This window comes from Dipodomys spectabilis, unplaced genomic scaffold, assembly GCF_019054845.1.
Source record: "Dipodomys spectabilis isolate Male_0828 unplaced genomic scaffold, ASM1905484v1 ptg000003l, whole genome shotgun sequence".
Lineage (NCBI taxonomy): Eukaryota > Metazoa > Chordata > Mammalia > Rodentia > Heteromyidae > Dipodomys > Dipodomys spectabilis.
In genome coordinates, this window is record NW_024870680.1 from 6,742,128 (window position 1) to 6,766,744 (window position 24,617).

Sequence of the window (24,617 nt, forward strand, 5' to 3'; positions counted from 1 at the left end):
AGCAGGTATGAGGCTCTGAGTTCAAACTGCAGTACCACAAAAAAAGAGCAAATAATTCAATTTAAAAATGGGCTTACAAACTGAAATTGTTTCAAATTGTTACAACTGGACAATTAATACATGAAAAGCTTCAAGAATTTTTGCCATCAGGAAAATGCAAATCCAAACTATACTGAGATTCTATCTCATTCCAGTCAAAATGGCTATTACATGACTCCTTAATGGCAGAAGACTGTTTTTCTCATCTTTGTAATCTGATTTCTAACCATGGTAACCTAAACCATAGTAACCCATGGTAAGTAGACAGGAAGTTGAATGGAAGAACCATCAAATGGACAAATAAATGTGGATTAAATATTCTTTGAGAACCTGACCTCAATGGACTGGTGTTATTGGTTAACACGTACTACATTAAATCCAAACGCAAATCCCTAAATATGTTTCAAAACTCTTGTGACTTTTTTTTCTGTTATCACTATTGGGTTACTCTTTTTTATCTTCACAGAGCATTACATTTAATTTTGGTTGGAATAATTCATTATAAACCATTATTCTAATCACTGCAGAATGTTTAGCATTCCTGATCCTGACCTCCTTAAATATTATGTGGTCAATGTGACAATCTTTCCCTTCATTTTTAAATAATCCTTCCTAACAGTTGATAAGTGCTGCTTTCTAGAGAAGAGCTGATACAAAACCAAATGTCAAATTCAGTTTTAAAATGGTGATTCCATCAGCATTAGATTAAGTCCTAAAATTCCACTAAATTCTTGGAAATTTCTAAGTATGTAAGAGCACATGCAGAACTTTAAAATCAAAAGAAAGGAGCAAAACATAAAGGAATCTATACCTCTTGGCCACATCACTGGGTCTCTCTCCTGCTTTGTTAGTAATATTACTGTCTGCTCCCATTTTAATTAGCCACTGCAAACACTCTATGTGGCCCTGTCCAGCAGCTGTTTAAAAAAAGGAAAACAAGAAATACAAAAAAGTGTTGTTACTAGTAACAATTTTATAAATTTTGGACAGCACTATTAAGTGAACTCTAATTGCAATGAAAATTACATGTGATAAAGCCCTGTTGAGTGTCATATAAACATAAAGTTTTATTACTAAAGCCCCATGAACACTTCAATAATTTGATCCTCAGTAACTTTTGTCCCTCACATGTATTTTAATAATCAAATTTTTGCCATTAATTACAATTTGACTCATAGTTAGAAGTATATAGTTCATTAATAGATGTAAATCTCGGAAGTCATGCTGTGGCTCAAGTGGTAGAGCACTTGCCTTGAACTTAAGAGCTCAGGAACAGTGGCCAGGCCCAGAGTTCAAGCCCCATAACCGATTAAAAAAAAAGTCTAATAGACGTAGATCTCATTATGTCTCCATAATGCAAGCAAGCACTATGGTGATGTTAAAAAAAAAATCACACATGTGCCTGTAATAGCTACTCAAAGAGGCTGAGAGCTGAGGATTGAGGTTTGACTCCAATCTGGACAAGAAAATCCATGAGACTCATATCTAAAAAAAACAAAAAAAGCTGGAAGTAGAGCTGTGGCCCAAGTGGTAGCACTAGACTTGAACAAAAGCAGCTCAGGGATAGCACCTAAGCCCTGAGTTTATTATGCCCCAGGACTAGCAAAACAAAAAAACACTAATTTGCAAAATGTATCAAAAAATTTTAACTTAAATGGAGAGGAAGAAGTCACAATTTACTTTGAGGCCAGGAGAACACTCTTAATAAGCTCTATAGACAAAAAAAGTTTGAAACAATGTTATGAATTTGATGTCATAAAAGTGAGCTCACTTCTGCCACGCACCTGTGGCTTATTACACCTATAAACTTAGCTATTCAGGGGCTGGGATCTTAGGGTCATGGTTTGAAGCCAGCCCAGACAGGAAGGTCCACGAGACTCATATCTCCAATTAACAGCACACACACACACAATGGAAATAGACCATGGAGCTACATAGATCAAGTGGTAGAGCACTAGCCTTCAGCAACAAATTTAGGCACAGCACCCATGCCCTAAATTCAAGCTCCAAGATGATACTAAATTAATTAATTAACTGGTTAATTAAGTCAACTCACTTACAATACTAATTGAGCCATATTCAATGACAAACCCAAAGCTACACTGGAAAATGTCAATAAAAACTCTTGTTTTGTCTTTCTCTGACTGACTTGACTCTGTATCTTCTGTCTCTCCCCTTCCTCCCATTCCTTTCCCTACCTTCACCTCTCTCCCTACTTAACTTCTCCCCCACCCTTCACTCATGTCATGTCTGGCTCACTTTTACTCCTCTGGTTCTCCTACTCAGAACCAACTAACAAAGAAATAGCCCACTTTAAAACTTTCCTGACCTTAAATATTCATTACAAGTCATATTTATTACAAATATGTATTACAGAATTCTACATGGAGGGAAGGAGAGAACAGTGTCAGGTATCTTTAAAACTTACTCAGGGGTTGGGAAGGTGGCTCAGTGGTAGAGCGCTTGCCTTGCATGCCTGAGGCTCTGGGTTTGATTCCTCAGCACCACATAAGCAAAAAGAAAAAAAGCCGGAAGTGGTGCTGTGGCTCAAGTGGCAGAGTGCTAGCCTTGAGCTGAGAGCTGAGAGACAGTGCCCAGGCCCAGAGTTCAAGCCCCATGACGGGACCTCAAAAAAATAAAAATAAAAATAAATAAAATTTACTCAAATCTAATAATATTCATAGATATTTCTGTGAAAAATCATGAGAGTTAAAGAAGAAAATTCTGAGATATGAGTCTCATTAGTGGTACTCACTAGACATCATGCTGAAAATGAACTATACAACTTATGGATGAAGATAGGAAGGAAAAGCGGGAAGTAAGGGAAGGAGTAGCCATTATCTAAAAGAAATATACTCATTACCTAGCTTTTCAACTCTAACTACTCTGTTTATCACTTTTATAATAACAAGAAAAAAGAAAATTGTTATAACTTTTTAAAAAATGATTTCAAAAAACAAATATTTTAGTATAAGCCAACCAGTTTTTTGCTATCGTGAGAAAAGGTCTTGCTCTGCAGTCAGAGCTGATTTTGAGCTCATAATCCTCCTGGGCTTAGATTCTTAAATGCTGGGATTACAGACTTGTACCACTATACCCAGCTAATACATGATCTAAAAAATGTTTCCCATCCAGGCAGTGGTGGCTCACGCCTGTAATCCTAGCTACTAAGGAGGCTGAGATATGATGATTGTGGTTCAAAGCCAGCCCAGGCAGGAAAGTCCATGAGACTCTCATCTCCAATTAACCACCAGGAAAAAAACCAACAAAAAAAAAATTTCTACAAGGGGGAGCTGGGAAGGTGGCTCAGTGGTAGAGCGCTTACCTTGCATGCCTGAGGCCCTGGGTTCGATTCCTCAGCACCACATAAGCAAAAAGAAAAAAAAGCCAGAATGGTGCTGTGGCTCAAGTGGTAGAGCGCTAGCCTAGAGCTGAAGAGCTGAGGGACAGCGCCCAGGCCCAGAGTTCAGGCCCCATGACTAGACCCCCCCAAAAAAAAAAAACAAAAAAAATTCTACAAGGACATTTTTACATCTTCCCTAACATAACAATGACACAAAAGAAATCTTATTGACATTACTTCAAATGTGACCATCAGTGTCTAGCTGGCTAGCATCACAAAAGGCATGTGACAATGAACTGGAATTAGTCATCTGTTTACCATATAATGTAGACTGACATCCACAAGGGCATGTTTTTGATGAAATAGTTACTTTAAAAGTTAATTCCAGCTGGGCCCTGGTGGCTCACGCCTATAACCCTAGCTACTCAGGAGGCTGGGATCTGAGGACTGTGGTTCAATCAAGGTCAGCTCAGGCAGGAAAGTCCATGAGACCCTTATCTACAATAAACCGCCAGAAAAAAGTGGTGCTGTGGCTCTAGTGGTAGAATGCTAGCCTTGAGCTGAAGAGCTGAGGGATAGCGCCCAAGCCCAGAGTTCAAGCCCCATGACCGACAAAAAAAAAAAAAAAGTGAATTCAGCAGCTACTGTATCTGAACTCAAAATCAATTAAGACTACAATAACTCACCTTTATGCATTGGAGTTGATCCATTATCATCACGCTCATTAAAATTGATCACTCCATCTTCTAGTAATTTCTTCAGCATTGCTAAATCACCCTTAAAGGCAGCCACATGACCTGGAAATGCTAAACCTATGAATCAAAATATTCACTATTTCAGCAAACACAGAAAGAACATGGAAGGGGGTAAACCTCTAACAAAACAGATTCACTCTTTAATCTGGGCTCCCAATACAAGAAATAAACTTCTGTATCTTTTAAGCCATTGTATTCTAGGATTTGTAACAACAGCTTAGACTTGCTAATAAATACAAATAAACAATGCTATATGTTATTGTGAATATGTCTATATACTATGTATATACATAGTATATATTTTTTAAAATAGTGTAATATATATGTGTGTATACATATATCTAAGATATAAATATAGGATGAACTAATAAATCCAAGGTAAATGATAATTTATCTTCAGGATGAAGAAAAAGAAAAGAAATAGGCAACTTCAACTTCAAAATATTTTATTCTCATGGGCTAGGAAGGTGGCTCAGTGGTAGAGCACTTGCCTTGCATGCCTGAGGCCCTGGGTTCCATTCCTCAGCACCACATAAGCAAAAAGAAAAAAGCCGGAAGTGACGCTGTGGCTCAAGTGGTAGAGCGTTAGCCTTGAGCTGAAGAGCTGAGGGACAGCGCCCAGGCCCAGAGTTCTGGCCCCATGACCAGACCCAAAAAAAAATTTTTTTATTCTTTTGTGATACAAACAGCACTCTTTAGTTAATATTTATATACATTTGTCTAGAATGTTCGTAATAGAATCTGGATTAATGTGTGGATAATAATATATAATAAATGTCAATGTAATATCTGCCTTATAAGTTGCCTTATGTACATCGATTCTACTCATTTGTATTATTATTATTATCACATTTCAGGCTAATTACTTACTTTCCTGATCTTCTGCATTATTTCCTTCATTCTCAGTCCCCTGGATAAACTGTACAATGTTCTGTTTAAAGAATCTCTGGGCCAGGTCCAATACATTTTCTCCATTATCATTGAAGGCTTTTAAAGCTTGTTTCTCACTGCTCATTCTACTGACTAGGAATTTAAAACAGTGAAGGTGGCCTTCCATGGCTGTTAGGTGAACTATAGGTAAAAGGCAAAAGAAAAATTTAATTTTAAAATTGTAATTTAAATAACTTGAAAAAACAAACAATACATTAGCTATAATTCTTATCCTTGCCCCTATGAAAGGGACTTTTCCCCAAAGGAGAACTGTGCATTCTCTCTGCCTCCATGTCTTAGACAGGCAGTCTTCCAGAGATATGAGAACACTAAACTACATGGATGAATGGGTGTACTTACCATGAGTATAGAGAGACCTTTTGCAAAGGACAATGGAATTCACACTGGACCAAAAATGAAAATTCGAGTTGTTACATTAAGTTTAGATGGTGATAGAAAAACTACTATTTAGTTTAAGTTGAAATGGTATAAGGCCCCACGCCAGTGGCTCACACCCATAATCCTAGCCCCTCAGGAGGCTGAGAGAAGAGGAATGCAGTTCAAAGCTAGCCCAGGCAGGAATATCTGTGAGACTCTTATCTCCAACAAGCCACCAGAAAACTGAAGTGGTGCTGTGGCTCAAGTGGTAGAGCACAAGCCTTGAGCTGAAGAGCTGAGGGACAGCGCTCAGGCCCAAAGTTCAAACCCCATGACCAACCAAAAAAAAAAATAGGATAAATTCATGCATTCCAACAACTGGTTTTAATGTAGAAACCAGAATATAAAAAAATCGGGCTGGGGGGCTGGGAAGGTGGCTCAGTGGTAGAGCGCTTGCCTTGCATGCCTGAGGCCCTGGGTTCAATTCCTCAGTACCACATAAACAAAAAAGCCGGAAGTGGCGCTGTGGCTCAAGTGATAGAGCGCTAGCCTTGAGCTGAAGAGCTGAGGGACAGTGCCCAGGCCCAGAGTTCAGGCCCCATGACCGGACCCAAAAAAAAAAAAATCGGGCTGGGAAGGTGGCTCAGTGGTAGAGCGCGTGCCTTGCATGCATGAGGCCCTGGGTTCGATTCCTAAGTACCACATAGGCAAAAAGAAAAAAGCCGGAAGTGGCTCAAGTGGTAGAGCGCTAGCCTTGAGCTGAAGAGCTGAGGGACAGTGCCCAGGCCCAGAGTTCAGGCCCCACGACGGGACCCAAAAAAAAAGATCTAAAATTCACTATCTGGGATGTTTGTGGAAAACACCATTGTGGAAACACTATTACATTAATACCCAAGCTGTTATATTTGTTTGACAGCAGTCATAGAAACAGAATTAGTGAATCACACAGTGAAATTGCAAAATTGCTAAAGGAAAAAGAACTATGGGAGCTGTGCTCCTGATTTTTGCTTGCATTTCCAAGGGAAGGTCTTTGTCCATGCCTTTGCACAGGTCTAGAACCTGTGTTGGCCCAACTCTGATACTGTTCCTGAAGCAAAAAAAAAAAAATCCCTTAAGGAAACAGAGCAAGTGAGGAAATTATTGACAGCTGAGGAGTACAAAGGATGGGCAAAGAAATCTAAGAAATTTTCATTGAAATAATGCAACTCATAAACAAGCCCTCCAGCAGCCATTTTGAAGGACAAGGATGAATAGAAAAATAAACTAGGATCAGACCCTACCCCTGGATCCTTGCCCTGAAATGGGATGATGAGAGCACACAGAGCACAAGACAGGAAGAGGGACTGAGGATGGAAATGAATAAGATACACATTGAACTCAACGCATAGATCTCTGAACATAATTTTTTAAGTTATTTCTAAGACTTTGAAGGACTAATGAAATAAGAACAACATGAACAAACAAATTTAAAGAATTCTAAAAGTTAGCTGGGGGTGGTGGCTCATCCCTGTAATCCTAGCTACTCAGGAGACTGAGATCTGAAGATTACAATTCAAAGCCAGCCTATACAGGAAAGGCCATGAGACTCTTACCTCCAATAATTCACTCAGAAAACCGGGAAGTGGTAGAAGTGGTGCTGTGGCTCAAGTGGTAGAGCACTTGCCTTGAGCTGAAGAGCTCAGGTACAGCACCTAGGCCCAGAGTTCAAGCCCCATGACTGACAAAAAAAGAAAAAAAAAAGAATTCTAAAAGCATATTGGCTCAGACTGAGTAATCCAAACCTTTTACAACAAAAAGTTGTTATGAAGCAACAATTTCAAAAACTAATGAAGGGCCTGCGAATGTGGCTTAGTGGTAGGGTGCTTACCTACTATGCATGAAGCCCTGGGTTCAATTCCTCAGTACCACATACACAGAAAAAGCCGGATGTGGCACTGTAGGTCAAGTGGTAGAGTGCTAGCCTTGAGCAAAACAAGCTCAGCGACAGTGCCCAAGCCCTAAGTTCAAGCCCCAGGACTGGCAAAAAAAAAAAAACCACTAATGAAGTCTTTACCCCTCTTATTTCTTTGGAATAAACCCAATGTACATGCAAATATTGACTGTGGAGAAGCAAGGCAGTGCTCAAGCAGCCAGAATAAATCAAGAGAAAGAAGTCCTAGTGCCCAGAGCTGAGCTGCTGTCAAAGATCACACAATCATGGATCATCTGTCCCAACCCAACTAAAAGCCATCTGCTAAAACTTCAGGACACACTGCTTATCCACCATGTGTGCTTGTATGTGTCTCCAGATTTCTAACTTAGCACATCAAAAAAAAATTCCTCATCCTCCTCACACACATTTTTCTTACACAGTATTCTGTATCTTAGTGGAAACTTTTTCTAATCCATGTTTTCAAGAAAAAAAATCTTGAGGACATTCTTGACATACTTTCTGCCACTCCTCCCATCTAATACACTAGCAAATCCATCAATTCTTTCAAATTATACATAAAAACCCAATTATTTTACTTACTCTGCTGCCTGAATACTATATCCCATTAGTTCAACCCCAAAAAACAGGATAAATCAGGCTCCTAACTCCACCCCCTATTTATTCACTTACTGTACTGGGGATTGAACCCAGGGCCTTGTATGTGCTAGCCAATGCTGTGTAGCCAACACTGGCCTCAAATTCACAATCCTCTCACTGCAGCCTCCAACAGAGAAGCTGGGATGACAGACATGCACTACCACATACGACCATACACACCACACTGTACCACACCACACCTGGCTGCTCTTCCTACTTACTGTATTGCCACCCTTCTCACCCCAACAACATATATCCTCGCTGCAGTGGACTATAAACATGGTAGTCAAAATGATTGTCTTAAACATAATTATAGTCAAAATCCTTCAACAGTTTCTATTTCTGCCAAAATGCTTCAACAGCTTCTATTTCCTCCTACGCTTCACCCTCCCACTTCTATTCCAACCACACTCACACACACTAGGTACACTCCTGCCATTACTTCTTCCTGAAGTGTTTTTCTCCCATGACATCTATGAGTCTCCTTGAACTCCTTCAGTTCTTTACCCTTTGCTACATTACACTATCCAGATATACAGATATCCCTGTGAGGTATTAGATATACTTGGCTCACTTACTTTCATGACTACCTATCTCTCTTCTTACCACATGAAAGCAAGGATGGTAGGAGCTCAATAAAGTATGCTACATTAATAATTTTTAAAGAGACTTGAATATAAGTGGTCTAGGACCAAGGCTATATTCTGAACCTTTGCATTATAGTACTGTAAAGTTGTTTTTTGTTTGTTTATTTGTTTTTTTTGGTCGTGGGGCTTGAACTCTAGTCCTGAGCGCTGTCCCTCAACTCTTCAGCTCAAGGCTAGCACTCTACCACTTAAGCCACAGCACCACTTCCGGTTTTCTGAGTGATTTATTGGCAATAAGAGTCTCACAGCCTTTCCTGCACGGGCTGGCTTTGAACCGTGATCCTCAGATCTCAGCCTCCTGACTAGCTAGGATTACAGGTGTGAGCCACCAGTGCCCGGCTCTATTTATGGTTTTAAAGTAATTATGTATGTTTAGAGAAACAAAGACCAAAAAAAATGGCCAGGAATATCTGAATGAAACTAACTTCTTCTTGTATTACACAAAGAAAAAGTTCTAGGTAAGCTGCAGATTTAAATGTAATACTAAAGTACTAAATAAAAGATAATATAGTACATTATAAGTACATGAAAAAGAACAGCAACAAATTTTTTTTTTCTTTGTATGTTTTTCCCCCATGGTACAACCCCTGTTTTTACTGTATTTGATTCTTGTGTCCTCCATCTTGTATATACATTTTTCTAATTTGGGGAGAGGAAGGAAAATAACAAAAATAAGGATACAGGATGACCCATTGTAACAATGAGATGTATAAGACAATACATTGAAAACGAACTTTACAACTTTGCAGGGGGTGGGAGCAGGTAGGGGAGGGGTGGGGGGGTTGGGAAAGTGGGGAGGAAAGGGTGGTAGGGGAAAAATAAAGGAGGGAGTAACAATGCTCGAGAGGAAATGGACTCATTACCTTGCTTATGTAACTGTAACCCCTCTGTACAGTATCATTACAATAAAAAATATATATTAAGAACAAAAAAAAGATACTATAAAGGAATGTCTCCATATCACAGAAGATTTTTTTTGAACAGGATATAAAAAGCACTAGTCATAAAGGAAGATATCTTAAAAGAAAAATTAAAGAGCAATCATTGGATACAGAAGATATCCCATATGCTAGCAAATGGTTTACATATACACTATGTGAAAAATTTTCACAACTCAGTGAGAAAAAGACAACACCCAAGAGAAATTAGGCAAGAAATCTGAACTAGGACCTCACAAAAAATAATCAAGTAGCTATTAAACAAATGAAATTATGTTGAATATATTCAGTAGAGAATTAAAATAAAATCACAAAGAAATATCACTATACATCCATCAGAATACAACTTCAAAAAAAAAAACCTACTAATGCCTAGTGTTAATGAGAAAATGAAACAAATGAAACATTTTGGGTTTCTGTGTTGTTTTGTTTTTGAGACAGAGTCTCAGTGGGTAGTTCAGGGTATCCTGAACTTATGACATTCTTGCCTCTATAGGCATCTGATACCACACCCAGCTGCAAGTCAAAATCTTCAATACAGCTGGTGATTATAAAAATTGGTACCATCAGTTTGGAAAAGCAAAATAAACCACACACAAGAATATCAGTGTAGGGCTGGGAAGTTGGCTCAGTGGTAGAGCGCTTGCCTTGCATGCCTGAGGCCCTGAGTTCGATTCCTCAGCACCACATAAGCAAAAAGAAAAAAGCCGGAAGTGGCGCTGTGGCTCAAGTGGTAGAGCACTAGCCTTGAACTGAAGAGCTGAGGGACAGCACCCAGGCCCAGAGTTCAGGCCCCACGACTGGACCCAAAAAAAAAAAAGAATATCAGTGTATTATTTTATCCCATAGAATTTTTTAAAAAATTAATTTATATATTAAATAAATTTACATATTAATTATATATTATAGATATTAGCTATGTCAAGAAGTAACAGGAAGGGGACAAGAGGGAAACTTCTGGGCACTAGAAATGATCTATTCTTGATCTGAATAAGGAGCACAGAGAAGTGTTCATTTGTGAAAATACAATGCAATACATATTTGGACATTTTTCAAAATCCATAATTATATTTTAATTTAATTTTGTTTAGAAATGTACCTCAGTGTTAGCATGCATGAGCCGTGGGCTCAATCCTCCAGCACAAAAAAATAAAAATACCAGGCTGGGAAGGTGGCTCAGTGGTAGAGCGCTTGCCTTGCATGCATGAGGCCCTGGGTTCAATTCCTCAGCACCACATAAGCAAAAAGAAAAAAGCCAGAAGTGGCGCTGTGCCTCAAATGGTAGAGTGCTAGCCTTGAGTTGAAGAGCTGAGGGACAGCACCCAGGCCCAGAGTTCAGGCCCCATGACCGGACCCAAAAATAAATAAATAAATAAAAATAAAATAAAAATAAATAAATAAATAAAAATACCCATGTAATTTTAACCCCTCTGTATGGTATTTTCACAATAAAAAATAAAAATAAAAATACTTTAACTGAACGAAATAGAAAGTTTAAAGAATGAAAGCAAAATAAAATACCTTTCAGATAAAACAATGAGAGTCTATACCAACAAATGTTCACAAAATAGACACCAAAGGTATACTTCAAAAAGAATTACAGCAATGCCAAATAACAGTAAAAATGTATAGATGAAGGAAGGAGAAAAGAAGAGGTTCAGAATGCCAAACTAAGGAGTGAATGCTCTACAGAAACCCAGAGACATCTAAAAATAGCAAAGTGATTTCATCAGACCTGTTCATATTATTCTGCCTAGCTTACTCTTCATGTGCATACTTAAGATTCTAAGATATAATTCAAGTATTATTTTTACTCTGACTCACTGAGAACTATTCCTCCTCTGAATTTCTACACTGCTCCTTAAAGAAGAGGTTCTGTTCAGAGTCTAGTTCTCAATTAGATTATTTCAGGTTAGACATTCGCAGTAGGAAATTAACTATTATTTAACTATTATCAATAGTGTTTAAAATTTTAGTTACTTACTCCTATGATCCTAGCTACTCAGAAGCCTAAGATCTAAGAATCATGATTCAAAGCCAACAGATAAAGCTGTGAGATTCTTTTTTTTTTTTAATTTTTTTTTTTTTTGGGTCCGGTCATGGGGCCTGAACTCTGGGCCTGGGCGCTGTCCCTCAGCTGTTCAGCTCAAGGCTAGCTAGCGCTCTACCACTTGAGCCACAGCGCCACTTCCGGCTTTTTTCTTTTTTTACTTATGTGGTGCTGAGGAATGGAACCCAGGGCCTCAGGAATGCAAGGCAAGCACTCTACCACTGAGCCACCTTTCCAGCCCCAAATCTGTGAGATTCTTATCTTCAATTAACTAGCAAAAAGCAAGAACTGGAGGTATGGCTCAAGTGGTTTTCCCTCACCAGCTGTTCACTTAAAAAGCTGAGCAAGAGTGCAAGAAAGTCTCTGAGCTTGAACTCCAGCACTGGCAGAAAAAAAGTGGGGCAGGCTGGTCACCAGTAGCTCATGCCTATAATCCTAGCTATTTAGGAGGCTGAGATTTGGGGATTGCAGTTCAAAATCAGCAAGGGAAGGAAAGTCCATGAGACTTCAATTTCCAGTTAAGTACCAAAAAGCCAGAAATGGAACTGTGGTTTAAGTGGTAGAGTACCAGCCTAGAGCAAAAATCACTCAGGGATAGCGTTCAGGCCCTCAGTTCAAGCCCCAGGATAGGCATTAAAAGAAAAACAATGTGGCATTGAAAGTGGCATTGTGGCTCTAGTGGTAGAGCATTATCCTTGAGCACAAAGAGGCTCAGAGACAGTACTCAGGCCCTGAGTTCAATAATATATTATTCACGTGTATGGAAAATAACAATAAAATCCCTCTATATAACTAAAATATACTAATAAGAAAAAGTACATGCCAACATACATACTACTGTAATTTTGCAAGCAACTGAAGAATGAGGGTAGTTTTTGCTGGTCCTTGGGCTTGAATGCACAGCCTACATGCTGTCCTTAGGCTTCTTTTATTCAAGGCTTGCACTCTACCACTTGAGCCACAGTGCCCCCTTCACCACTTGCAGCTTTCTCTGTGATTAATTGGAGGTAAGAGTCTCATGGCCTTTCTTGCCTAGGCTGGCTTCAAAACACAATCTTCAAATCTCAGCCTCCTGAGTAGCTAGGATTACAGGCCTGAGCCTCTGGCACCCAGCACATTTCTTAAATACTGTCAGGCAATTAAAGTTTGTATTAATGAAAGACTGAAATGTCTGCTTTGGTAGCATACCCGGGAGGTTCCCATTGCAGTCTACCTCTTCTATGCCACATCCCCACTTGACAAGAAGTTGCAAACAGCCAAGCCGACCGTGAAAGGCTGCATAGTGTACAGGTCTCCAGTCTCGCTTGTCAGTCACACTGGGATCCTAAAGGTAACATTCACAAGTACTCAGTTTTTATTTTGGAGGGAAAATATTACATCTAACAGTTTCATTCTGCAAAAAAAAAAAAAAAGCTGTTCTTAAAATTATAAGGCAAACACTAAGTTGAACAGAACAATTTTACTGCAACCATGGATTTGAACACATGAGCAAAGAAAATATTAGTTTAAGTTTTATAAAATAACCTTTAAAAAGAACACAACTGGTCAGGTGTTGATGTTTCACACTTACAATCCTAGTTACTCAGGAGATCTGAGAATTATGGTTCAAAGTCCAAGAGACTGTTATCTCCAATTAGCCAAAAAAAAAAGCTAAAAGTGGAGGAATGGCTCAAGTGGTAGAGCACTAGCCCTGAGCAAAAAAAGATACAGGAGAATTTGAGGCCCTGCGTTCAAGGCCCAGTACCAGAAAAACAAAAGAACACAACTAATTATACAAAATAGTTCTTAAAAAGTAAATAACCATCCATTTTACTAGTCAGAGATTCTTGATCAATAAAACTGATACATTAAAATGACAAAATTTTATCACTGAGAGCATAACATAAAAAATATTTAATATGCTTTTCAATTTAACTATAAAACAAAAGCTGTTGCCACAATGCCTTTAATATACATAGATTTTTTAAATAAGAACTTATTTTTTGCCTCCACTAGGTAATATTAAAGATTTTTCAATTAATAAATGAAATTTCTGGAAAATAAGTCACTTTCTAAATGAGTATATAAGAGTTTCAAAAGAAACACAGACACACAGAAACTCATAATGATTTTTTTTTTTGCCGGTCATGGGACCTGAACTCTGGACCTAGGTGCTCAGCTCTTCAGCTCAAAGCTACTGTCCCCCCGACTGCTTGAGCCACAGCGCCACTTCCAGCTTTTTCTGCTTATGTGCTGCTGAGGAATTGAACCCAGGGCCTCATGCTTGCAAGGCAAGCACTCTACCACCTTCCCAGCTCCACTCATAAAGATTTATAATCACCTGACTATGATTCTTTAAGAGCTATCTCCTTGGTTAAAATTCAAACTGATACTTACATATATATATACACACACATACACACACACATACACACACACACAAATACAGAGCCTCTGAAATACTCTGCACTACTACAGATACTTGTCTAAATTATTAATTTCCAAAAGTTTTTTTAAAATTGTACTGTTTGCAATTATTACTTTTTTCTTTTTTTTTCTTTGGTTTGTTCCCTGTTGTCACTGTTTTTTATTTCTGTACCCTCTGTCATATATATAAGTTTATCTGATTTGGGGAAGGGAAGGAGAATTATAAAAACAGTGGGATAAAAGGTGAACCAATGCAACAGTGATACTCACTAGATACTATGTTGGAAATGAACTTAGGGTAGGGGGGAGAGAGAGAAAACAAGGGAGGGGTAACACTGTTGAAAAAGAAATGTACTCATTACCTTACTTATGTAACCGTAACCCCTCTAAACATCACCTTTACAATAATTTTTTAAAATAAATTATTGCTTCCATGCTTAAAGGCCAAAAGCTAAAGGGAACAACTAAATTACTTCTCCAAGTCAAAGAAGGAATTTAAATAGTCAGGAAAAAATGATCAGACCACCAAGCAGTATTTCATCTATATGAATGCATAATTTCATATAGAAATAGGATTCCTCACCACTCCACTTCGGAGCATTATTTGCAAAGTGAAGGAATGTCCATGGGTTGCAGCAAGGTGCACAGGAGTGCACCCACGATCATCTCGAGCTGCCAGATTTGCTCCATTGATGATAAGAGCCTAAAATTGGAGAAATGAGTTTAATGAGTACAGATGTTAAATTATAAATGCAAATACAGATTGAAGGCAAGCAATTTATTAACCTATAACAAAAATTACTATTTCATTACATATGTGTTATATAGGCAAACTGTGAGACATTCTTAACACTGCCTAAGGAGATACAATCCTGACTTTACATGCAGGTATGAGCATGTACATACAATTTATAAGGCACAGTTTTTAAGCACAGATAATAAAAATATAAAGTTTTACTGTTTAAAAGGTATATTCTTTCATAAACTGGGCTTTGAAGTCAATAAAATGATTTAATTATTAAAAATTAACTAGTTCTCAGCTCCAGATCAAGTATCTAAACAAGTTTAATATTAATTTTCAATTCAGTTTCTATATATGGTTTATGTAATACACAGCACACCACTTTAAAATACAGAGTAACTAGTTTAAAAGAATTATAACTTGGACAGAGAAACTATGGCAATAATACAGTGAAAAAGGTTTTCCTTTCAACAAACGTTGCTGGAACAACCAGACATTCACATGTACCAATGATGAATGTAAACACAGATGTTACATCCTCCAAAAAGTTATCTCAAAATGGATCGCACACAAAATGAAAAACTATAAAACTCCTATAAGATAGTATAAGAGCATAGGTTATAACTTTTGAAATACAACACCGATGGCACAATTAAAGAAAGAAAGAATTGACAAACTGAACACCATTAAAATTTAAAAACCTGCTGCTCTACAAAGACACTGGCAAGAGAATAAAAAGACATCTCTGGATTTGTCACAATGGAAACAACATACCACCCTTGGTATTTATGTATAACAAAAAGAGGGGGGAAAAGATGCATGTTAACTTCTACTGACTATGGTATTAAGGATTATTTGTATTTTAATAAAGTAATAAAAGTTTGTTAATGCCTTAGGTTTAAAAATTGGGGCAGGGAAGTGGCGCTGTGGCTCAAGCGGTAGAGCGCTCGCCTTGAGCTGAAGAGCGCAGGGACAGCGCCCAGGCCCAGAGTTAAGCCCCACAACCGACCAAAAAAAACAAAAAAACAAAAAAAAAAAAAAATTGAGGCAGGAGTGAGGGAAGGAGTGACAATGTCCAAAAAGAAATGTACTCTTTATGGGATTTATATAACTGTAATCCTTCCTTCTGTATATAACTTTTATAATAAAAATGAATAAATAAGCCAAGAGCTGGTGGTTCACGCCTGTAATCCTAGCTACTCAGGAGGCTGAGATCTGAGGATCAAGGTTCAAAGCCAGCCTGGGCAAGAAAGTCCATAAGACTCTTTTTTTTTTCTTTTTGTCAGTCATGGGGCTTGAACTCTGGGCTTGAGGGCTATCCCTCAGCTCTTCAACTCAAGGCGAGCACTCTACCACTTGAGCCACAGCACCACTTCTGGTTTTCTAGTGGTTTATTGGAGATAAGAGTCTCACAGACTTACCTGCCCGGGCTGGCTTTGAACAGTGACCCTCAGAGCTCAGCCTCCTGAGTAGCTAGGATTACAGGTGTGAGCCACTGGCACCTGGCTCCAGGAGACTCTTATCTCCAATAAATCACCAGAAAACCGGAAGTGGCAATGTGGCTCAAGTAGTAGAGTGGTTGCCTTGAGCTGAAGAGTTCAGGGACAGCTAGAGTTCAAGCCCTCGACCAACAAAACAAACAAACAAATAACAGTGGGGCAGGGGAAGAGGTGTGGTGATACATGCATGTAATCTTCACTACACAGGAGGTATAGGCAAGAAGTCCCAGGCTTGTGTCAAGCAAAAAGTGTGAAACCTTATCTGAAAAATAAAAGCAAAAATGGCTTGGGATGTAGCTCAGTGCTTGCTTAACATGAAGGATACCTTGCATTCAATAAAAGACAGAGACAGAGACAGAGAGATAGAGAGAGAGAGGGGCCAGACACCTTACCAAAGAAGATATATGTGTGGCACACAGGATATGAAAAAATGCTCCATATATCAAATATGATCAGGGAAACTCAAATTAAGATACCACTACCTACTTATTAGAAAAACCAAAATCATTAACACCAAAAATGTCAAATGCTGGCAGAAATGAGGAACAACAAGTACTCTCATTTGTTGCAAGTTAGGAGCTAGCTTAAAACAATGGTACTATTTTGGTTAAAAAGAAAATGCAGTTTCTTAAAAAACTAAATATAGCCAGATATTGCTGGCTCAACCAGGAAAAAGCTTTCTTTTTTTTTGTTGTTGTTGTTTTTTTTTGGTCCGGTTGTGGGGCCTGAACTCTGGGCCTAGGCGCTGTCCCTCAGCTCTTCAGCTCAAGGCTAGCGCTCTACCACTTGAGCCATAGCGCCACTTCCGGCTTTTTTCTTTTTGCTTATGTGGTGCTGAGGAATCGAACCCAGGGCCTCAGGCATGCAAGGCAAGTGCTCTACCACTGAGCCACCTTCCCAGCCCCGGAAAAAGCTTTCTTCCTTCCACCATATCCTAAGTGTCTGCTTAGAGTGCCCAACTATCCTGGAAACAAAGATAAAAGGCATTCTCTTTCTTCTCAAGGAAGCCATGCTTTTGAGGAAATAAGCAAAGAAAATTATTTCTGAACAAGAAATACACATTAGGATCCATGTTGGTGGCACACACCTGTAATCCTAGTTACTCAGGAGGCTAAGACCTGAGGATCCATAGTTCACAGCCAGCTTGGGAAGACAAATCTGAGAAATTATCTCCAACTAAGCAGTAAAATCCTAAAAAACTAGAGGTATGGCTCAAGTAGTAGAAGGCCAGCTAACCAAAAAAGCCAAGCAAGAGCTCCATTTGGGGGATAGCTGGACACATGGACACACACACACACACACACACACACACACACACACACACAACTATACATAATCTGATAATCCATAAGTTATACTCCTTGGCTGAAAATTTATGTTTACACAAAAACCTGAATATGAATGTTTATTGCAACCTTATTCATGACTGCCAGAACTTGAAAGCAACAAAGATAATTTTCAATAGGTGAATGAAAATCAAGCAGTTGTACATTCATACAATGGAACATTACTCAGTACTAAAAGAAATGAGTACCAGATATGCTATTGCATGTCTATAATCCCAGCACTTTGAAAATAAAGCAGGAGGATCACAAGTTCAAGGCCAGGTTGGGCTACATAGTGAGACACTGTCTGATAAAACAGGAAGAGAGAAAGAGAAAGATGAACTATCAACCTATGAAAAAAACATGTATATTATTAAGTGAATGAAGATAATCTAGAAAGGTCAAGTTCCATGTAATTTTAATTATATAGCATCCTTGAAAAAGCAAAATTACAAAGAGAATCAAAAAAATTAGTGTTTGCTAGAAAATTGGCGCTGTGCCTCAAGTAGAGTGCTCACCTTGAGCTGAAGAGTGCAGGGACAGCGCCCAAGCCCAGAATTCAAGCCCCGAGACCAACCAAAAAAAAAAAAATGTAGTGGTTGTCAGGGGTTAGGAGGAAGGGAAGGATGAACAGATAGAGTACAGAGGAATTTTATTAAAGTGAAATTACTCTATATGATATTATAACAGTAGAGATATCTCTAGATAAAGATAAATATATAATAAATACAGATATCTCAAAACCAATAGTGAACTCAAATGTAATCTACAGACTTGGGATGATTATGAGATGAGGTATCAGTATAGATTTATCAGTTAAGAAATCAGTTCTTCCACTCATCAATGAGAAATCCCTGTACCTCGTACCTCCTGTTCAACTTTGCTCAAACTAAAACTGTTCTTAAAAAATAAAGCATTTCTTTTAATAAAAAAAACTATCAAATTTTTACTTTTTGATGCTAAGAATTTAATCTAGGGCCTTCACCACACTAAGCATGTATTATATCACGAAGCTACATGCCCAATCCCTAGTTAATATTTTTTAAATTAGTTTCTTACTCAGCTTTCCTTTCCCCACTATTTTTCCTTCCCTCCTCTCCTCTTTCTTTCTCTGTCTTCCTTTTTTGTGTTTTTATCTTTGTGTTGAGGCAGTGGCTCATTATGTAGGTCAAGATAGCCTGGACTCTCTCGATAGCCCAAGCTAGCTTTGAACTTGTGGTTCTCCTGTCTCCCCTTCCAGAGTTCTAGGATTACAATAGTGTATCACCAAGCCTAACCCTTCCTCTCTCTTTTAATCAATCTTTATCATTATCTCAACAAAGGATTCCTCAGCTATAACTCCTATGAAGGGTTTTAGAAAGTGTGATTTCCACATTTTTGTCTGATAAAACTAGCAAACAAATGATATATTGAGCACTTACTGTGTTCCAAAATCACGAAAAAATATAAAACTTAGGATGTAGAAAACATAGATAAAGATAATCAACAAAGCCTGGCACTAGCGGCTCACGCCTGTAATCCTAACTACTCAGGAGGCTGATATCTGAAGATCCTGGTTCAAAGCAAGGCCAGGCAGGAAGTCCGGGAAATCTTCAATTTATCAGCAAATAACCAGCAGGGGAGTTATAGCTAACTGTAAAGCAGCACCTACCAGCCTTGAGCAGAAAAAGCTAAAGGAGAGCTCAAAGCCCAGAGTTCAAGATAATCAACAATACATAGCAGTCCATAATAAGGAAAAGCTAGAATCGCTATAAAGGATCGCTATACACACACACACATCAAAAAAAAGTACAACAGTGTTGGGAATGTGGCTTAGTGGTAGAGTGCTTGCCTAACATACGTGAAGCCCTGAGTTCCATTCCTCAGGACCACATACATAGAAAAAGCTGGAAGTGGAGCCGTGGCTCAAGTAGTAGAGTGCTCTAGCCTTGAGCAAAATAAACTCAGAGACAGTGCCCATGCCCTGAGCTCAAGCACCAGGAGTGACAAAAAAAAAGGTACCACAAAACCTCTGAGAAGGAAGAAAAAGATAATCAAAGCACAGGAAATAACTTGAAGTAACAGTTGGCAGAAGAAAGCATTAAGTAAAGCTTTATTTGATCCTGATGGCCTCTGAAGTTACTTCTGTAGTCTTCTCTTTCCTTTCATTAGCTTCTCAAATTGACACCCAGTATTTGAGGGTTAAGATTTGAACATGTTAACAGAGGAGGAGGCAACAATACTCAATAGGAAATGTACTCATTACCTTGCTCGTGTAACTGTAACCCCTCTGTACAGCATTTTTACAATAAAAAACATTTTAAAAAGATTTGAACATGTTAATTTGGACTATAGCAGCAAGCTATAAAGTAGATAATACTCTGAGAATATTGTGAAATCTCTCACAACAACCACCCAAAACAGCCACGTACTTCACAGATTAAAGGATCTCTGGTTCATATCATTTGTCTGAATTGGTAATTACTGCCAACCTATCAATCACTGGAAATAACTAATTTCTATATGCTAAAGCAATTGAAATCACTGAATTTTTAAAATGTAAGCCAAGCTTACTCTTTACCTGACATATAACTGTACCCCTTCTGTATATCATCTTTATAATAACAACAAAAAATTTTAAGTAAGCTAAGTTATTATTACCTGCATACAAGCATCCTGACCCCTGATTGCAGCTATGTGAGCTGCTGTCCAACCTCTCGCAGTACTTTGTGTGACATCAGCTCCATGCCAGAGCAGCCAATGAAGACACTAAGGTAAGAAAATAACCATGTTAACGAGAGACAAATTGAATGTTGTTAGTATTTTTTTTTAGCTTTTAAAGTTAGTCCACTATAATGAAATTCCCAATGAAAAACATCATAAATGACTGAATAAACCAGAAAAATAAAAGCAAGGACTGGAAGTATGGCTCAAGTGTAAAGAGCACTTGCCTAGTTAGCACAAGGCCCTCAGGTCAAACCCCAAAACTGGAAGAAAAAAAAATAGGAAAACAAAAGCACAAGCACAGCAACATGATATGATTTGTCTGTCACAGAAATCAGAAAACAACAAAATATTTTAAAAGGCTCAGTCTCACTAATAATCATAGGAATTTACTTATTCAATAAGTATTCATGGGCATTGTTCAGATACTGGAGAATAAATCCACGTTAAACTTTCATATATTGATTTGACATTGCTCTTCATATGTAGAAACAAGGTTGCAAGGATATGAAAATAAGTGTATGTGTGCTTTATTTAAAAAAATCCTGCCCAGATGTTTTACAAATTGGCTATATTATCTTACATTCTCAGCAGCCAAAAATGAGAATTCCAGATTCCCCATATTCTTAGCAATATTTGGTATCATCTTTTGGGGGATGTTTTGTTTCATTTTTGACATTCCTGTGGCTTCAGAGTGGCATCTCATTATAATTTCAATTTGCATTTCACTAATGGATAATGATATTGAATATTCAACTGCCATCTATATGTTCTCTTAGAGAAAATGTCTATTTTACTTTTGTGTGTGTGTGCTGGTACTAAGACTTGAAATCAGGGCCTCTAGCTCTCATTTAGCTTTTTTACTCAAGGCTAGCACTCTAGCACTTAAGCTATAGCTCCACTTCTGGCTTTTTGCTGGCCAATTTGAAATAAGTGTTTCTCAGACTTGTCTGCCCTGGTGGCTCTGAATCACAATCCTCAGATCTCAGCCTCTTTAGCAGGTAGGATTACAAAAGTGAGGCACTGGCATTCAGATATTCACTGTTTTGCCCATTTATAGATTTGTTTGTTTTACTGTTGAGTTCTGAGAGTACTTTATTTAAGCTGGCTACAGTTCTTAGTATATGATTTGTAAATATTTTCTCCTAGGTTTTCTTCTATAAGTTTTACAAATTACAATTTTGCAAGTTTTATACTTATCTCTTGTCTGTTTTGAAAAATTTTGAATATGGTGCTTTCTGTGGGCCAAGGTTCATTTTTTGTTGTTGTTGGTCATGGGGCTTGAACTCTGGGCCTGGGCACTATCCCTCAGCTCTTTGGCTCAAGGCTAGCACTCTACCACTTGAGCTATAGCGCCACTTCCGGTCTTCTGGTGGTTTTATTGGAGATAAGAGTTTCACGGACTTTCCTGTCCAGGCTGGCTTTGAACTGCGATCCTCAGATCTCAGCCTCCTGCTTAGCTAGGATTACAGGCCTGAGCCACCGACGCCCAACTAAGGTTAATTTTTTTTACATATAAGTATCTAATATTGGGCTGGGAAGGTGGCTCAGTGGTAGAATGCTTGCTTTGCATGCATGAAGCCCTGGATTTGATTCCTCAGCACCACATAAAGAGAAAAAAGCCAGAAGTGGTGCTGTGGCTCAAGTGGTAGAGTACTAGCCTTAAGATGAAGAACTCAGGGACAGCGCCCAGGCCCAGAGTTCAAGGCCCATGACTAACAAAAAAAAAAAATCTAATACTGCCAGAATCACTTAATAAAAATATTATCTGTTCCCCATTAAAATGAATTTGCATCTTCATCAAAAATCAATTTAACTAAACACAAAAATGTGAATCTAAAGTAACAGTTAGTCAGTAGGTTGAGATCTGAGGATCATGGTTCAAAGTCATCAGATTTTCATCTCCAATTAACCAGAAAAAAAGAGGAACTGGAAGTGAGTCTCAAGTAGTAGAGATCTAGCAGTGAGTAGAAAAAGATTCTTGAGAGCTTAAGGCCCTGAGTTTAACTCTTACTACTAGCACAAAAAAAGTTAATATAAAAGCTATTTTTTTTTTTAAGTCTGAGCAGAGACATCAGTGGCCACACACTATGGGGGAAATGGACTCCACACAATTAGTCCAAGCAGGTTACAACAAACAACCAGCAACAATCACCACTGGGCAGGGAAGAAGGATCTGATGCCAGCATTTGGGGGGGGAGGGGGGGAATCGGTCATGAGGCTTGAACTCTGGGCCTGGGCACTGTCCTTCAGCTCTTCAGCTCAAGGTGAGCACTCTACCACTTGAGCCACAGCGCCACTTCCGGTTTTCTGAGTGGTTTCTTGGAGATAAGTCTCACGGACTTTCCTGTCTGGGCTGGCTTTGAACCTGTGGCCCTCAGATCTCAGCCTCCTGAGTAGCTAGGATTACTGGTGTGAGCCACCAGCGCCCAGCTGATGTCAGCATTACTTTATTCTCTAAAATGCCCAGTTTTCAAAATGTCAAGTAAAACCTTAAAAATTCTGAGACAAAGAAAAATGACTGAGGTATTAGAGTTAGCGAGATTTCAAAGCAGCTATTATAAATATACTGAAGGGGCTGGGAAGGTGGCTCAGTGGTAGAGCACTTGCCTTGCATGCATGAGGTTCTGGGTTCGATTCCTCAGCACCACATAAGCAAAAAGAAAAAAGCCGGAAGTGGCGCTGTGGCTCAAGTGGTAGAGCGCTAAGCCTTGAGCAAAAGAGCTGAGGGACAGCGCCCAGGCCCAGAGTTCAGGCCCCACAACCAGACCAAAATAAATAAATAAATAAATAAATATACTCAAGAACAAAAATGTATTTAAGAATTAAAGGGAAGTATACCAAAGACTCATCAAATAGAGAATGTAGATAAACACAGAATAATTATTTTTTAAAGTTAGATGTAAGTTTGTTAATTGAAAAGTATATCTGAAATAGAATGTTCTCTACAGCGGTTCAATAGATTTCATCTAACAAAAGAAAAAAAATGAAGGGCATAGTTTTTCATCATTTGTTAGGTCAGTGATTGCTTCATACTATCAGTGTTCAAGGACCCCAAGGCTCATGAAGTATCAAAGGAATAACAAAATGTGAAGGTGCTCCAGTAAACATTTAGGAGGTCATCTTTTAGTATGCATGTAAAAAAAAAAACACTAAACTTTTTGGCTTATATTACTTTAGCTAAGATTCAACAAACTTTTTTGCTTGTTTTGCTTTTGTTTTGCTATGCTGGTACTGGAGCTCAAACTCAGGACCTTTCACTCTTGCCTGTTTTTTTCTCTCAAGGGTGGCACTCTATCCCTTGAGCTACACCTCTACTTCTTCAATAAACTTTTCTTAAACATCTCTATTACTATATGTTCAATACTAAACATACAAATATAAAATTAACTTAAAAAATTCAGCAGTGCAACAAACATTGCCTGAAACTTATGATGTAACACCTAAATACTAGACACTATGCTAGGTGTTGTGAAATAAGAACTACGTAATAAATTTAAATGCTACCTTCAAAGAACTCAAATTCTGACAGAAAGCATGACTCAATGTGATAATTACAATTTGGAAAATGAAGATGATTTAGGGGTAGTACTCAGGAATAAGTAAGTAGTTGGATGTTACTGAAGGAGGAAACAGAAGTCTTGACCAAGTAGACGCTACCTGATCCAGGCTTTAACCAGAAAACCTGGGGAAAGAGGAGACACCCAGGAAATGAAATAGCATATATATATGCAGTATATGATAATATGAAACAGTGGACTAGTTTGGGAAATGACAGTTGTCATTTCAGCATAAAAAGTATGACAGGAGATAAAGTTGGATAATAGGTGGACAGAATCAAACAATTCAGGAGACAAAAATGAGGAAGAATCAACTGAGCTATTGACCAGTTCTGACTGTATCAATATGATACTGTCACATATGTTAATAATGTGAAATATCCAAAACAGGTAATAATGGAATACAGATCAAATAGAGATTTGGTGGGGGAGGGACACAGAGAATATACAGAAGGGCTACTAGAACATAAAGAACCATTTCTCCCACATAATATGTATTACTGATAGGCCAAAGTAAAAATTTCTTGTTTACTTCAATTGAGGCACACAAATAGAAGGAGATTCTCTGAGCCAGACTGGCTTATATGAAGCAGAAGTCCAAATAAAGACAAAAACCACATCAAACAGTCATGCTCATAGAAAGCTGTGTGTCTGTGTATCTGTATCTGTATATGTGTATATTTGAGTGTGTGTGTGTGCGTGTGTGTGTGTGTGTGAGAAGAGGAAGACACAT

The 24,617-nt window shown here is 38.4% G+C and overlaps 1 protein-coding gene across 1 annotated transcript in view; it reads right to left on the reverse strand.

The window, feature by feature from the left end:
* Ankrd42 (ankyrin repeat domain 42) overlaps window positions 1-24,617 on the reverse strand; it is a 52,735-nt gene that overhangs the window by 19,061 nt on the left and 9,057 nt on the right. The window contains exons 4-9 of the mRNA XM_042686704.1: window positions 20,262-20,369; window positions 14,639-14,758; window positions 12,838-12,973; window positions 5,008-5,208; window positions 4,069-4,194; window positions 851-956 (exon numbers count right to left, since the gene is read on the reverse strand). Of these exons, the coding sequence (XP_042542638.1) occupies window positions 851-956; window positions 4,069-4,194; window positions 5,008-5,208; window positions 12,838-12,973; window positions 14,639-14,758; window positions 20,262-20,369 (797 nt within the window). The remainder of the gene's footprint in view (window positions 1-850; window positions 957-4,068; window positions 4,195-5,007; window positions 5,209-12,837; window positions 12,974-14,638; window positions 14,759-20,261; window positions 20,370-24,617) is intronic.